At 47.3% G+C, this 13889-nt stretch overlaps 2 protein-coding genes across 2 annotated transcripts; one reads left to right on the top strand and one right to left on the bottom strand.

The window, feature by feature from the left end:
* Positions 1-5053: 5053 nt before the first annotated feature.
* On the top strand, positions 5054-8648 carry LOC125519870. The gene is made up of 9 exons (XM_048684645.1): positions 5054-5363; positions 5447-5534; positions 5745-5855; positions 6101-6183; positions 6551-6665; positions 7018-7109; positions 7521-7586; positions 7675-7768; positions 8198-8648. The coding sequence occupies exons 1-9, from the start codon at positions 5113-5115 to the stop codon at positions 8312-8314; spliced, it is 1017 nt and encodes a 338-aa protein (XP_048540602.1). The 5' UTR covers positions 5054-5112; the 3' UTR covers positions 8315-8648.
* Positions 8545-13625, bottom strand: LOC125519868 (probable WRKY transcription factor 61). The gene is made up of 5 exons (XM_048684644.1): positions 13173-13625; positions 12697-12771; positions 11758-12327; positions 11548-11661; positions 8545-9902 (listed from the first exon to the last, which is right to left on the bottom strand). Exons 1-5 carry the CDS (start codon positions 13227-13229, stop codon positions 8883-8885), a joined length of 1836 nt encoding a protein of 611 aa, XP_048540601.1. The 5' UTR covers positions 13230-13625; the 3' UTR covers positions 8545-8882.
* Between the last annotated feature and the right edge of the window lie 264 nt (positions 13626-13889).

Below are 13889 nucleotides of genomic sequence, written 5' to 3'. Positions count from 1 at the left end.
TCTCCTACAACAACAGTTACCAAGCGAGTTCGGGCAAGGCCCCATTTGAAATTCTCTATGGCAGGAAGTGCCGTACTCCTCTTAACTGGTCAGAGACTGGTGAACGTCAACTTCTTGGCAATGGCTTGATCACAAAGGCAGAAGAGATGTGCAAAGTCATTCGTGATAATCTCAAAGCCGCACAATCGCGCCAGAAGAGTTACTATGATAGTAAGCATCGTGACTTGGCCTTCGAGATCGGAGACCATGTTTACCTCCGCGTCTCTCCAATGAAAGGTACTCGTCGCTTTGGTATCAAAGGGAAGCTTGCCCCTAGATACGTGGGTCCTTTCAAGATCTTAAGCAAAAGAGGCAATCTCGCCTATCAACTTGAGCTTCCCTCCAACTTTGCAAACGTGCACGACGTGTTTCATGTCTCTCAACTCCGCAAGTGCTTCAAGGCTCCTGACCGCACCGTCAACTTCGAAGACATTGATCTCCAAGAAGACCTTTCTTATCGTGAGCACCCCGTTGCTATTCTTGAAGAAACTGAGCGCAAGACTCCTAACAAGTCAATCAAATTCCTCAAAGTCAAGTGGTCACATCATTCCGACCGTGAAGCCACGTGGGAACGCGAGGATCACCTCCGTTCTGAGTACCCAGAGTTTTTCCAGTCCTAGATCTCGGGACGAGATCCTTTCGTAGTGGTGGAGTGTTGTAACACCCCGAATGTAATTTACCTTATTTGTACTCCAACTCTTGCCGTTTCCGGCCCTAAGTTATTTTATTTCCTCGTTGCCGGTTTTTTGTCTCCGTGTGTTTTGTTCTTTTTCATGCCTCTCATATCATATCATCATGTGCATTGCATTTGCATACGTGTTCATCTCATGCATCCGAGCATTTTCCCCGTTGTCCGTTTTGCATTCCGGCGCTCCTATGTCCTCCGGTGGTCCTTTCTACCTCCTTTCATGTGCGGGTACTAAACGTTTCCGGATTGGACCGAGACATGCCATGCGGCCTTGGTTTACTACCGGTAGACTGCCTGTCAAGTTTCGTGCCATTTGGACTTCGTTTGATACTCCAATGGTTAATCGAGGGACCGAAAAGGCCTCGTGTGTGTTGCAGCCCAACACCCTTCCAAAGTGGCCCAAAACCCACCTAAACCCCTTCCATCATCTAGAGCGTTCGATCACGATCGCGTGGCCGAAAGCCGCACCTCATTTGGAGCTTCCTAGCTCCCTCTACCCCTTTATAAAGATCCCTACATTCCAAATCCGGGCGAAACCCTAAAATTCCGCTCCCCGCGCCGCCGGACACAACTCCGCCGACAGACACGTCCGGTTTGCACCACCGCCGCCACGTGGCGTGCCCCTACTGGCCCGGCCGCATCTCCTCGCCGCCGGCCCAGGAGAGCCCGCGCGCGGCCCCCGCGGCCCAGGGCGTCGCCGCCTCGCCCGAGCGGAGCCTCCGCTCCGACACTGCCCGCCGTCTCCGGCACCGGCCACCACCGCGGCACTGCCCCTCCGTCGTCTCCGTTCCCAAGTCCGGCGAGCTCCACCGCCTCTCCCTCGGATCCGGCGACCCTCGACAACTCTGGCGAACAGTAACTCCGGCGAACCTCGGGATCCGCGCCGGTTGGATCTGAATCTGAGATCCACCTCGGTTGACTTTTGCCCCGAAATCCTAATTATTTTGCATTCTTCCACATACCATAACTCTGCATCCGTAGTTCTGATTCGTGCGTGTAGCATATCAAAATGTTCGTCTCGACGAGTACATCATTTCATCTCATTGCATCATTTTCATTTAAGCTCATCTTGATGCCCGAAATGCTGTTGGAAGAGGGCTATGTGATGATTATGTCAGATCTGTTTCAGCAAATGGCCTTTTGTCATTTTTGCCATGATTAATGTGTGCATGCTATGATCCTGAGCTCTACATGTGTTTTGATGAATGCCATGCCCTCTTTACAGGGGTGTATGCCATGTATTTTTGCGATCTTTGTGGTGACTAGCACAAGCATGCAAAGTAGCTTACTCGGTGATGCTGATTTCAGGGACTTAGAATTTCACTAAGTCCTTGTCCTGATATTATTTTTATGCCATATGTTTATGTTGTTTCCTAGTGATCCGTGCCTCTTTTGAGGATGATCAGTAAGGATGTTTTGTTAATATTGTGGTGCTCTATCCATCCATGTCTTTGTTTACAATTATGGAGCACCTTAGCTTGAGTCAATCGAGCTCTACTTTTGCTACAAAATGTTCCTGGCAGATTGTTAACATGTTTAGCGATTTTGCCGAGGTTGTTGATATTGATCCGTGCATGCTATGTTGTTGTTCTTGCCATGTGTAGCTTCTATACCATGTCTTCTTGATGGGTGTATGCTTAGTTTGTCACGCAATGCCTCGTAGTGAGTGCATCGAGCTTGTAAACATGCCTACTTGTTAATCTGTTTTGTATGCTCCAGTTTTTCACTAAGTCTGAATCTGTTTATGTTTTTGCTATGTTCACATGCTTGCAATTGTATTTTATGACCCCTTTTGGCTTATGGTCACTAAGGGACTTTTGTTATATGCTTAGAGTAGCTTCATGCCATGCCTTGCTTTGCCATGATATGTTCCTGTAGCATATAGTTATCATGCTCTAAACATTGCTTCCTGATGATAAATTCCTGATATGCTGTTAATTTCACCAAGTCTGAAACCTGTAATCATTTGCACTTTTGCCATGCTTGTTTGAACCTGTTAATGGATGAATTAGCCGTAGCTAAGTGTTCATCTTTTGTCAAGCATCATGAGTGGATCCCTGCCATGTATTTTGTTGTCATGTTTGGGTGCAGTAGCATGTTGTTCTTGTTGCATTTAGAAGGCTACTTGCTGTTTATCGCAGATCGGTGCCATATTTGTTTTGCTTGCCATTTCCAAACCGTGCATCCGATTCTGGTGATCTTTATATCGATTTCAACCGAAATCACCTCACCTTTCCAGTGGCACTCTTGGATTTCCAAGTTGAGTCCAGGTTCAATCATTCCTTTCCAAATCATGCATATGCATCATATATCGCATCCCGCATATCATTACTATGTTTGCATCATGTTGGTTGAGCATTGCAGGTGGTTGATTGTGTTCCTTTTGCTTGTTGTTCTTGTTTGGGTAGAGTCGGGAGACGAGTTTGTGAACGAGCAGCCCGTTGAGTTCGCTTACGAGGATCAAGGCAACTCCGAGAATTTTGCAGGCAAGATGACCATATCCTCGAAATCACTTCTATCTTTGCTTGCTAGATGCTCGCTCTTTTGCTATGCCTATGCTACGATACCTATCACTTGCTTATCATGCCTCCCACATTGCCATGTCAAACCTCTAACCCACCATGTCCTAGCAAACCGTTGTTTGGCTATGTTACCGCTTTGCTCAGCCCCTCTTACAGCGTTGCTAGTTGGAGGTGAAGATTGGAGATCGTTCCTCGTTGGAACATGTTTATTGTTGGGATATCACCATATTATCTTGTTTATCTTAATGCACCTATATACTTGGTAAAGGGTGGAAGGCTCGGTCTTTTGCCTAGTGTTTTGTTCCACTCTTGCCGCCCCGGTGTTATGTTCCCGGATTTTGCGTTCCTTACACGGTTGGGTTATAGTGGGAACCCCTTGACAGTTCGCCTTGAATAAAACTCCTTCAGCAATGTCCAACCTTGGTTTTACCATTTGCCACCTAGCCTATTTTTCCCTTGGGTTTCCGGAGCCCAAGGGTCATCTTTATTAAACCCCCCCGGGCCGGTGCTCCTCTGAGTGTTGGTCCGAACTGAGCTGCCTGCGAGGCCACCTCGGGGAAACTTGAGGGTTGGTTTTACTCGTAGCTAGTCTCATTTGAGTGTGCCCTGAGAACAAGATATGTGCAGCTCCTATCGGGATTTTCGGCACATTCGGGCGGTGTTGCTGGACTTGTTTTACCATTGTCGAGGATGTCTTGTAACCGGGATGCCGAGTGTGATTGGAATGTCTCGGGAGAAGGAATATCCTTCGTTGACCATGAGAGCTTGTGATGGGCTAAGTTGGGACTCCCCTGCAGGGATTTGAACTTTCGAAAGCCGTGCCCGCGGTCATGGGCAGATGGGAATTTGTTAATGTCCGGTTGTAGATAACATGAAACTTAACTTAATTAAAATGCATCAACCGCATATGTAACCGTGATGGTCTCTTCTCGGCGGAGTCCGGGAAGTGAACACGGTGTTGGAGTAATGCTTGACGTAGGTTGTTCTAGGATCACTTCTTGATCATAGTTGTTCGACCGTGCTTTTGCCTTCTCTTCTCGCTCTCATTTGCATATGTTAGCCACCATATATGCTAGTCGCTTGCTGCAGCTCCACATCATACCTTTGCCTTACCTATAAGCTTAAATAGTCTTGATCACGAGGGTGTGAGATTGCTGAGTCCCCGTGACTCACAGATTACTTGCAAAACCAGATACAGGGACCGATGATTCCGCTCTAGATGATATGACCGAGCTCAAGTGGGAGTTCGATGAAGACTCTCGTCGTTACTATGTGTCTTTCCCAGATGATCAGTAGTGGTGCCCAGTTGGGGCGATCGGGGACTTTGTCGCATTTGGGGTTTATCTTTATTTTGGTTCCGTAGTCGGACCCTGAGTGTATTGGATGAATGTAATGACTTATTTATGTATTTGTGTGATGTGGCGAGTGTAAGCCAACTATGTACTTTTCCCCTTTATTTATTTATATGGGTTGTTGTGAAGATTACCTCATTTGTGACGTTGCTTTCAATGTGGTTATGCCTCTAAGTCGTACTTCGACACGTAGGAGATATAGCCGAGGAGATATAGCCGCATCGAGGACGTTACAGACGGGATGATGGTTTAGTCAATGGTGGGGAGCTCGGGTCGACGGAGGTCGAAGGGCAATAGCGGGCCACTTGAATGAGACTTGGTTAAGTCGACTAACTCGCGAGGCCCCAAAGTCTAAACGCAACTAAATCATTCCAAGCAATCTGGAGCGTTGAGTTCTCCATCGGACGGCGATCCCGTTTCCGAAGCAAACCCACCGTTATCCAAGCAGCACGGAGGAGCAGCCAGTCACAGCTCGGCCACGTACTGCTTTTCCCCTACGCCGCACGAAGCAATGGCGACCTCGCCGGCGCTGCTCTCGCGGCAGTACGCGCGCCCCTCCCCTCCTCCTCTCCCCCGCCAGCCCCTCGCGCCTTCGCCCGTCGCCGCGGCCTTCCCTCCGGTGCGGCTGCGCGTCCGCCGCGGGCCTTCCCCAGCCCAAGCCAAGTTCGGCAAGTTCGACGCCGCGGAAGCCCCCACGGAGGCCGAGCCGGCGACATCGGAGGCCGATGGCGCGGTGGAGCAGGCGGTGCAGGAGGATGACAGGTCAGGCACGCGGGAAACGCCGCCGTGTTGCTTTGGATTGTGGCGCGTCTGACTGACCGCGTGCGCTGTCTCTGTGGTTTCAGTTGCTTGCCGTCGGATTTGCAAGGCGCCATATGGCAGTCGGGGAAGGCCAGCGCTGATTTCGTCAACTCCGGCGGCATGCGAGGAATTGTAGGTTTCCGATTGTCCATATACACTGATTTTGGCTCAACCTTAACCTGCTGTGAAATTTCTGCATTTTTTACTTGGAATGCCATGGAACAGTTTCAGTGTTCAAGTCCCATCCACCATTATATTCTTGTGTCGCTCATACAGTTTTGCCATCTCGCATCGCGATCTCACTGTTGATGATCTGTTCTTGTGTTATCATCATTGCTGTAGGCAGAGCTGCTGATCCCCCAGCTGGAGTTCCTCAACCAGGAAGGAGCGCAGGCCGAGGTCTGGGCGCTGTCGAGGATACTCCTCGACACACTCGCGGAAGAGACTGGCCAGGTTTGGATGCAAGGTCATTTAGCGATGAATAAATGCAGCTTTTGCTCTGTCTGATCCATCTGCAGTTGCATGACCCTAGCTCACTGATTTTATCATCCACACAGATAATAAATGGCCAGTTATCTCCCATTTTGAGCTCTGTTTTAAATGTCCCTGATTAAAGGCCTCCATCCACAGTGAATCGTGTCCTTTAAGTACCTTGAATATCTGTTCTTTACATTCAACTTGCTGTCTGTCTACAACAGGTAGTTAAGGCCGTCTTCCCTGACGCTGGAGTGGCTGCCCTTCTGAAGCATCAGTGGAAAGATGCAAAGTTCAAGTGTGCTAGGTATTGCCTTGCTTTCAGTAGCCCAGCCATAGTGGTGGATGGATTCCTTATTCAAATTTTGTGCACATGTTATATGTAATGGTCCATTTTTCTATTCATGTTACATGCTGCTAGCACAATTTTTAGTGAAGCGCATTAATTTTATTGCTAAGATCTTTCCAGTAAATTCTCCCCAAATGATTCGTGGCGTGGATATCATATTTTTCTAGACAGGTTCGCAGGATAGGACAAGATGTGGACCAATTTGAGTTTCTTTAGAGAAGTAGTAGATGTTATTAGTTGCTTCTGTCTTGAAGGCATAAAAGATGATTACCATGAGATTTCTTGTCAATCTAAAATCTGTCTATTTTCTTATTTTGATTTGCAGTCTTAGTGACCGAAAGCCAGTTGATACTGATGACGGAGTTGTTGTTATGATTATCCCTGATCACCAGATGCTTGAATCTGTTGAACGCATCGCATCTCAACTCGCTGATGATCCCGTATGTAACTTATGCCTGATCAAGTTTTTAATGTTCGCAGATACATGTGCTTTAGTTTATAGTAAGGAAAATGAATTCCATCTTTTGTGTCCCAAGCAAAATTGGTAGGATAGGATCAGCATGTGTATTTACAGGTCATTTTGGCATGCATGTATATTTGTAGGATCTATATTCATTTGCACATCAGCTTAGCATAGCCATCGCATGGCATTTTTCATTTGCGCAAGCACATCCATCTATGTTCACATCTTGTATAATTTGTTCAACAGTCTGCATATCACAATTATCATTTGTATGTATGTTCCACTCAATATGGTATCTTAAAATAACTTCCAGTTTTAATCCACTGAAGATAAGACCTCTTGTCATGTGGAACCCACGTCTTGTTAGTGGAGATGTTGGAGTGGGATATAATGTTCGGAATCTACGCAGAAATTTCTTAAGGTAAGTGAATGGAAACATCTGTACATTGTTGCCTCTCTATGTGTACTATCGGTATTTTCCGGGACATAAACAGTTGTTGATTGTGGATATCAGAGTATGGATGTGTCTTGAAAAATATGAGAATATGGACTGAGAAACATCTTGTCTACCACTATATGTAACTGTTTCTAGTTGCCTCAACATAAATAAGTACCAAGTTACAGAAACAGATCCCATCAAAGAGTTATGAATAGTGAATTAGTGATGCATCTTTATGAAACCATACCGAAAAGCTCTGAAGTATGGTCAACTATAATATACCTATAAATGATGGTCATCTTTACAAATTTCATGTTATTAAAATATTTATGGTCTCTTTTGCCCACTGTATTTCCCTGTGTCTTTTTCTAACATCCATCACCCATTTTGCAGTACTTTTACCACTGTTTACTCGATGAGGCCGCTGCCTACCGGTGCAATCTTCAGATGCTATCCTGAGTGCGTCGATATTTGTTGCCTTTTTCTACAATCCAAATAAATGTTCAGTAAAATAATAGGCTAAAGATATCTGTTATTCATGTTTCAGAAAGTGGAAAGTGTTCTATGATGATCCAAAAAGACCCAATCGGTATTTGCTCGCCAGAGAATCTTCGAGTCGTCCTGATGCAACAGATATTGAGGTTAGACATTGTATATCTGATTTGATCTGCATGATTAGATTTTTGTCCATCACTATGCTGCGTGTGTGTTCCTTTTAGTACTTGGTAAGTTGAATCACTACTGTCGAAAAAACGAGTCTGATATTGGACCATGTATAGAAGCTGCAAGCACCCAAGAGCCAACTGATTTCTCAAACTCTAGGAATCATTGTGACATTGTGTGACTGACCACAGACACATTAAGCTGTCAAACAACTGACACTCTATACAAGACAGAGAACAAGAAGTCACCCTGGGCCTACTAGCTAGACGACCAGCCATTATTTTTAATAGTACAAGTTAGAGAACATCATTTTAGAAATCCATTTGCAAATATCTACACCAAATGCTAGTGTTGCCCATAATTTTTTTGCATTTTGCAGAGATTAGTGACACCATTCTAATCTGCAGATAATATTTGGTGGTGGCGGCGCCAGTGAGCAACCTGAAGAGGAGCCTTCAATGATGACCAATGTCATGGCCGCGTTTAGCTCCGTGAGCCGGTTTATGAGAGTCATCTCCAAGTGAAAATCCCAGGCAGTTCTCTCCACATTTGAAGCCATCGTAAGCACCGCCAAAGAGGATTTGGTTCAGGCGCACGGTGGATATGGTGGTTCTTGGGCAACTTCATTGCGTGGGCAGGGACTACACGCTACTGCTGTTCAGAAAGCAGAGAAGTTCAGAACAATGGTTTGCATGCATGCACTTGGTCGTTAGCAAAGGTTACAACTGTGTCTGCATACTGCACACGCATCATATGACCATGAAATTCGCAGTTTTGTAACTGGATCAAAGCTAGTGTACATAGATATTCTCTTCTGGAAGTAACGGAGATCTGAATACGAGACACGTCACTCCTCAAGCACGTTTGAGCAAGCAAGACAACACTAGCTTCTACGACTCCGAGTTAAAGAGCGAGTATTCTCCAAGGCGACATTGTCCTCAAAAAGGTCGTGTATCCACAGTCCCAAAGCAAGCTCCGCCTAAAATGGGGATCAATCGACACATTTTCAGCAATTATGCTACAGTCACTATATATGTATGTACACCAAATGATCAAATTAGTCCACAAACACAACTCAGAACCTTCAGCTAACTAATTAATGTGCTCCCTGCTTTTCACAGGTGAGGTGGAAGCAGTAGCACTAGTGGAGCCCGATGACAGTGCCAGCGACGGCTGCAAGAACGACATCTTCTTCCCGTTCGGAGAACCGCTCTGTGTCGCCCCCGTCGATGACCGTGCCAGCAACGGCGACGAACAGGCGGTGGACGCCGCACTCGACGGGCCCAGCCCGAGGTGCTCCCCCCACTCGAGCCCCTTGCCGCCTCCGGCAGCCGGCTTGCCGACGTACGACGTGATGGCGGCCGCGAGCGCTGTGTGGAAGCCCGGGTCCGACGTGATCGCCTTGGCGATCGTGTCGGTGAGCACGATCGGCGCTGTCGTGCATGTTCCGCCGCCGCTAAACTGGGCCGCCCTCTGCTGCACCTGCGCCGGCTGGTAGAGGGACGCCACCGAGGCTTGCTGCCTTCCGTTGATGCCGCTCAGCGCGGCCTGGAATGAGTTCTTGCCGACACCGTTGTAGGGCGCGCCGGACGAGGGTCCGTAGCTCAGGTACGATCCAACGCCGGCCGGCCACGCGGTGGCGCCGGGCAGGCTGCTCGCACCAGAGCCGGAGAAGGAGAAGTTCGTGGAAGGGTACCTACCAGCACTGCTGCTGTGTCCGTGAGAGTCGGGGAAGCTGGAGGAGAATCTGTTGGTGTTGCTGAGGGAGAAGGCCTGCTGCGAGGCAGTCTGCGAGGTGAGATCGAGGGTGATGGTGGGGTACGACGGGGTGGCGCTGATGGACGCGCCGGCAGCGGCCGGGAGGAAGAACGGCCGACCGCTCAGATGGCTCGAGGGGTCGAAGGTAGTCGCCGCTGGGAGGCCGAACCTGAGGCCGTGGAGGCTGGAGGCGACGGAGGGGAAGCCGAGCGAGGTGGAGGAGCCTGACATGAGCATGGACGCGGCCGCGGAGGTGGTGGAGGCCATGGCGGCTGCGGAGGGGGAGAGCGGGTGGTTATGCGCGCCCTCGTAGGTGGTGATGAGGATCGACATGTCCTCGGCACATCTCTGCACCTGGGAAACATAATGTACGTTCATGTCAGTCGGTCACCATGGCGAGGAAGGATGCTGCCATTGAAAAGAAAGCCGAGCGCGAGTTTTGAAGCATTTTTGATTAGTCCGCTCAAGTGCAAATCCCCGCTACTGCTATTACCAAAGAGAAGATTGTCTTTTCTTTTACACCGAGCGAACATATGTGCACACGCATTTGCACATGAAGTTCTTGTGCAACTGGTGTACCAATTTCCACATTTGAATTTTGTATATTTATTATTTTTGAATGTGAAGGTATATCTAAAATTTTGTTATTAGTTAGTGGCAATTTCAGATGTTTTTGAGAACTTTGAGCATGGATGTATTTTTGGCATTAGGTGCATCGGTCATATGAGAGCCCTAAATGCACATCATATACTACCTTCGTCCTGATTTATTGGTCTCCATTATAATCTGTGCCGTATTTTGACCATAAATTTAACTAACAAAAAGTTCACGCATGTCAATTTTTGATGATATGCATTGACATTTTTGTCAGTTAAATCTTTGGTCAAAATTTAGCACAAATTACAAAAAAGACTAATAAACCAGGACGGAGGTAGTATTTGTTAAATACTCGAATATGAATTGAGAAGACATATGGTGGATCATTAGACATTTTGGAAAGACATGTAATGTTTGCAGTAGGTTTTATAGTATAAGGTAAAAGAATAAGAAGATATTTTTAGGGTCTTTGTATTTTTGAGTGGACTTGGTTGATCAAGTGGGCAGACAGCACACATGTGGCGACGCTGGCCCAACCCAAAGCCCATCATACTCTCCAGCATTTCTGAAGCCCCATCGGCCATGTGGAATTACTCCCTCTGTCCGGAAATACTTGTCCAAAGAATGGATGTATCTAGATGTATTTTAGTTTTAGATACACCCATTTGTATCCATTTCTATGACAAGTATTTCCAAACGGAGGGAGTAGTTTGTTTCGATGCGATCAGCCTAAACCCCAACAACACCGTTGACGTTGCCGCCGCCGATCGAGAAGTCGCGCTCCCATCGCCGCCAGAGAGAGGCAGAGAGCCCGACGGCGACACCGTTGCCAAGGCAGGAGAGGTGCACACCTCCCTGCACGGCTCCGGCCCTGACGATCAGGTCAGGTTCCGATCTCCGAGTCCGACCCCCAGTGCCCGCCCGATTCGATCCGCTAGTTCCCTCCCTGGTGGCGCTAGTGCTCGATCGCTTGATTTATGGAGTTTTGACCCCGGATTTGGGACCATGTATGTACACAAAGTTGTACTCCCTCCGTTCCTAAATATAAGACCTTTTAAGGCTTTCACTGTAGACTATATACGAAACAAAATGAATGAATCTACACTGAATATTATTAATGTTGGGACACTTATTTTGGGACGGAGGAAGTATTTGTTATCGAATCTCTAATAGGAGTTGTATGATGCACCAACATCTTGCAGGTATAAGCTCGACTTTTCTTGAACGCTCAAGTAGTGTGCGAGAATTACAAATAGAGGGAGTGCTAAGTAAGTCGCATTGCGATGTTCCGAAGCAACACATGTATCTTGGTCATGTTTGGTCTGCGAAACACACCTTGCCGCAGATTCTTTGGTACCATGTGTTTGGGTTGTTTTGCAATGTATGACAGTGAATAACATACCTGTTTTCTGACAGGGCACCCTGTTGCGATGGTGCAGCGGTAGTAGGCGCGTGGACATGGGTTCCCCTTGGATATCTTCTGCCCGTATTTCCTCCACTGGCACCCATCGTTCATCTGAACACCAACAAACCACGAATCACACATATACAGGTATCCCAGTCATTTAATTTTCTAGTCACTTGTGTACGTTGTTTACGTATATGTACGTACCGTTGGTGTGTCACACCTAGCCCTCACCGACACCCTGGCCTTCTTGGCCAGGGGCTGCTGGGCCACCTCCTCCTCAGCCTCCGCGCCACCACCGGTGCTCCTCGGGTTCTTCGGTACTTTGCTCGATGTTGTTGTTGTCTCTGTGGCGGCGTCATCCTCGGAGCTGCCTCCAGGGCTCAACGTCAGCACATCTGGCTGCACCTTCATCTCACTTTGACCAGCTGCACCAATAGCTTTGCCCGATGAAAGTCCAAGAGAGATGCACTTGCCGTCTGCATTATTAGTGCCGGTCCGGATCTCTTCTCCCATGTCCTGCCTACTCGTGCTCGCACTCGTTCCGAGGCGTAAAGAGACGAATCTGGGGTCCTTGATGCCGTCGGCGGACGATGTGTGCTCCGGTGAGCCCACGGCGAGGTTTTTGCCTCGTCCTTGCTGGTGGAGAACATCGAACTGCTTCTGAAGGGATCGATGGTCCTCCACCATCCGTGACAACATCGTCTTCAGCCTCTCGTTCTCTTTTCTCACTTCGCCCATCTCTGCCCTTGTGGACGCAATCTTGTCTTCTTGAGCCTGAATGGATGAAAGCGAAACCTGTTATTAGTTACATACTCATTGATGAAGTAAATCACATATGATAATGGCTAATTGGCTACTTGGCTACTTGGCTTAGTGTGTATGTATTACTTGGCAGTTGGCACTAACTACATTTGCAAGTAGGAAGATGAACAATACAATAGGAAAATATAAATAGCTGATAGGTGTAGGTTCTTTTTTCATGAATTAGTTGAGGAATTTCAGGGTAATTAATAATTTTTACTGCCCTTCTGAAATAAAAAAGAATAAAAGGGGGATACGTAGTACCAGACCCTGCCTTATGTAACTAATTACGAAAAGTTGTGCCTTTTATATGTTTGTTGAACGTGTTTGATAATTATGTACCTCCTTTTTTGCGCTTGACTGGTTTTGCAAGAACCTGAAAAACTTGCCATCCGAGGCCCGATGATCATCTCCCATCTGCAACACCAACATGAAAGTCTATATTATTATAACATGAGCAAACAATTCGTAACATCATGAATTTATTGGAGGACAAGCTGTGGAAAAATCCATTTCTTGGCTTATCCACATGTTTAATTTGACTGTTGTACGAGCACCAGGATGGCAGGATCTGTGGTCCCTAAAGATGATCACCTGATTGATTTTGACATCAATCAGAAAGAGAAGTCCCTGACTTCCATTCATGGATCAAGAACCACATCCCAGAGAAGAGAGAAACTCAGCCAAGTCCTAACCACTAGTCCAAAGCATACTTATCCAAATAAATGAACACTCATTAAGAAAAGAAAAATCAAACTCTTTGGAGCATATAAAAGCACAAACACAAAATCAAGAGAAGTAATTAAACAGTTCCAAACCTGATCTTTCAGCCGATCTTCATGGCCGCCAAGCTGCCTCTGGTCTCCCTTGATCATTTCGATCTCCTTCCACAGAAGATAAGCTTATCTCTCGTTGGTCCAAGGCAAACGTCCTTCTCCTCTCTCTAGCTTCTCTAGCCTTCCAACCCTTTCTTCTCTAGCCCTGCACCAGCCCTGCCATGGCCTTGTATATATATAGAGAGGCTACTAGCTAGACGCCTAGACCATGGCCTCGACCTTCTCTCTATCTTCCCCGGCCCTCTCCTGTTTGGACGAGCTATATTTCTGGCTTAAACAAACGCCGTACGCCGGTGCTTACCTACGCTGATCGATTAGGCGGTCAACGTCATCAGAAATGTCAAACCACAGCCGCACTCTTTGGTGAAGACTCGCAGAAAGCCAGAAAAATAACATATATCGGCAGAGGAGACTGAGATTTATATTACGTGTGTGGAATAGGCTTCAACGTGCGCAACATGCTGCTGTTGTGAGGCCAGTTATAACTAAGATGCGCGTCCAGACTGTGTGTTACATACGTCGTCGAGCGCGTCCGTCCGACGACGTTGATGAAGCTTCCTGCCAGTCCTCATCGTCGGCGTCATCGGCTCGGCCCATTATTATGGCTGGAGAGACTCTGTCGTCAAGCAAGGAATCGCTTTCAGACTAAATTTCAGTCCTGCGTAGGGCCATTCGTCAGAGGAAGTTCAGTCATATTCG

This window comes from Triticum urartu, chromosome 7 (genome assembly GCF_003073215.2).
Source record: "Triticum urartu cultivar G1812 chromosome 7, Tu2.1, whole genome shotgun sequence".
Lineage (NCBI taxonomy): Eukaryota > Viridiplantae > Streptophyta > Magnoliopsida > Poales > Poaceae > Triticum > Triticum urartu.
This window is presented reverse-complemented; position numbering and strand designations above follow the sequence as displayed.

Coding starts and splice junctions, on each gene's coding strand:
- LOC125519870 (XM_048684645.1), top strand. CDS start 5,113: ATGGCGACCTCGCCGGCGCTGCTCTCGCGGCAGTACGCGCGCCCCTCC. Junction 5,364..5,446: donor GCGGTGCAGGAGGATGACAG/GTCAGGCACGCG, acceptor CTGTGGTTTCAG/TTGCTTGCCGTCGGATTTGC. Junction 7,110..7,520: donor CTACGCAGAAATTTCTTAAG/GTAAGTGAATGG, acceptor CCCATTTTGCAG/TACTTTTACCACTGTTTACT.
- LOC125519868 (XM_048684644.1), bottom strand. CDS start 13,229: ATGATCAAGGGAGACCAGAGGCAGCTTGGCGGCCATGAAGATCGGCTG. Junction 12,772..13,172: donor AAGATCGGCTGAAAGATCAG/GTTTGGAACTGT, acceptor TTGGTGTTGCAG/ATGGGAGATGATCATCGGGC. Junction 12,328..12,696: donor AGTCAAGCGCAAAAAAGGAG/GTACATAATTAT, acceptor TCATCCATTCAG/GCTCAAGAAGACAAGATTGC.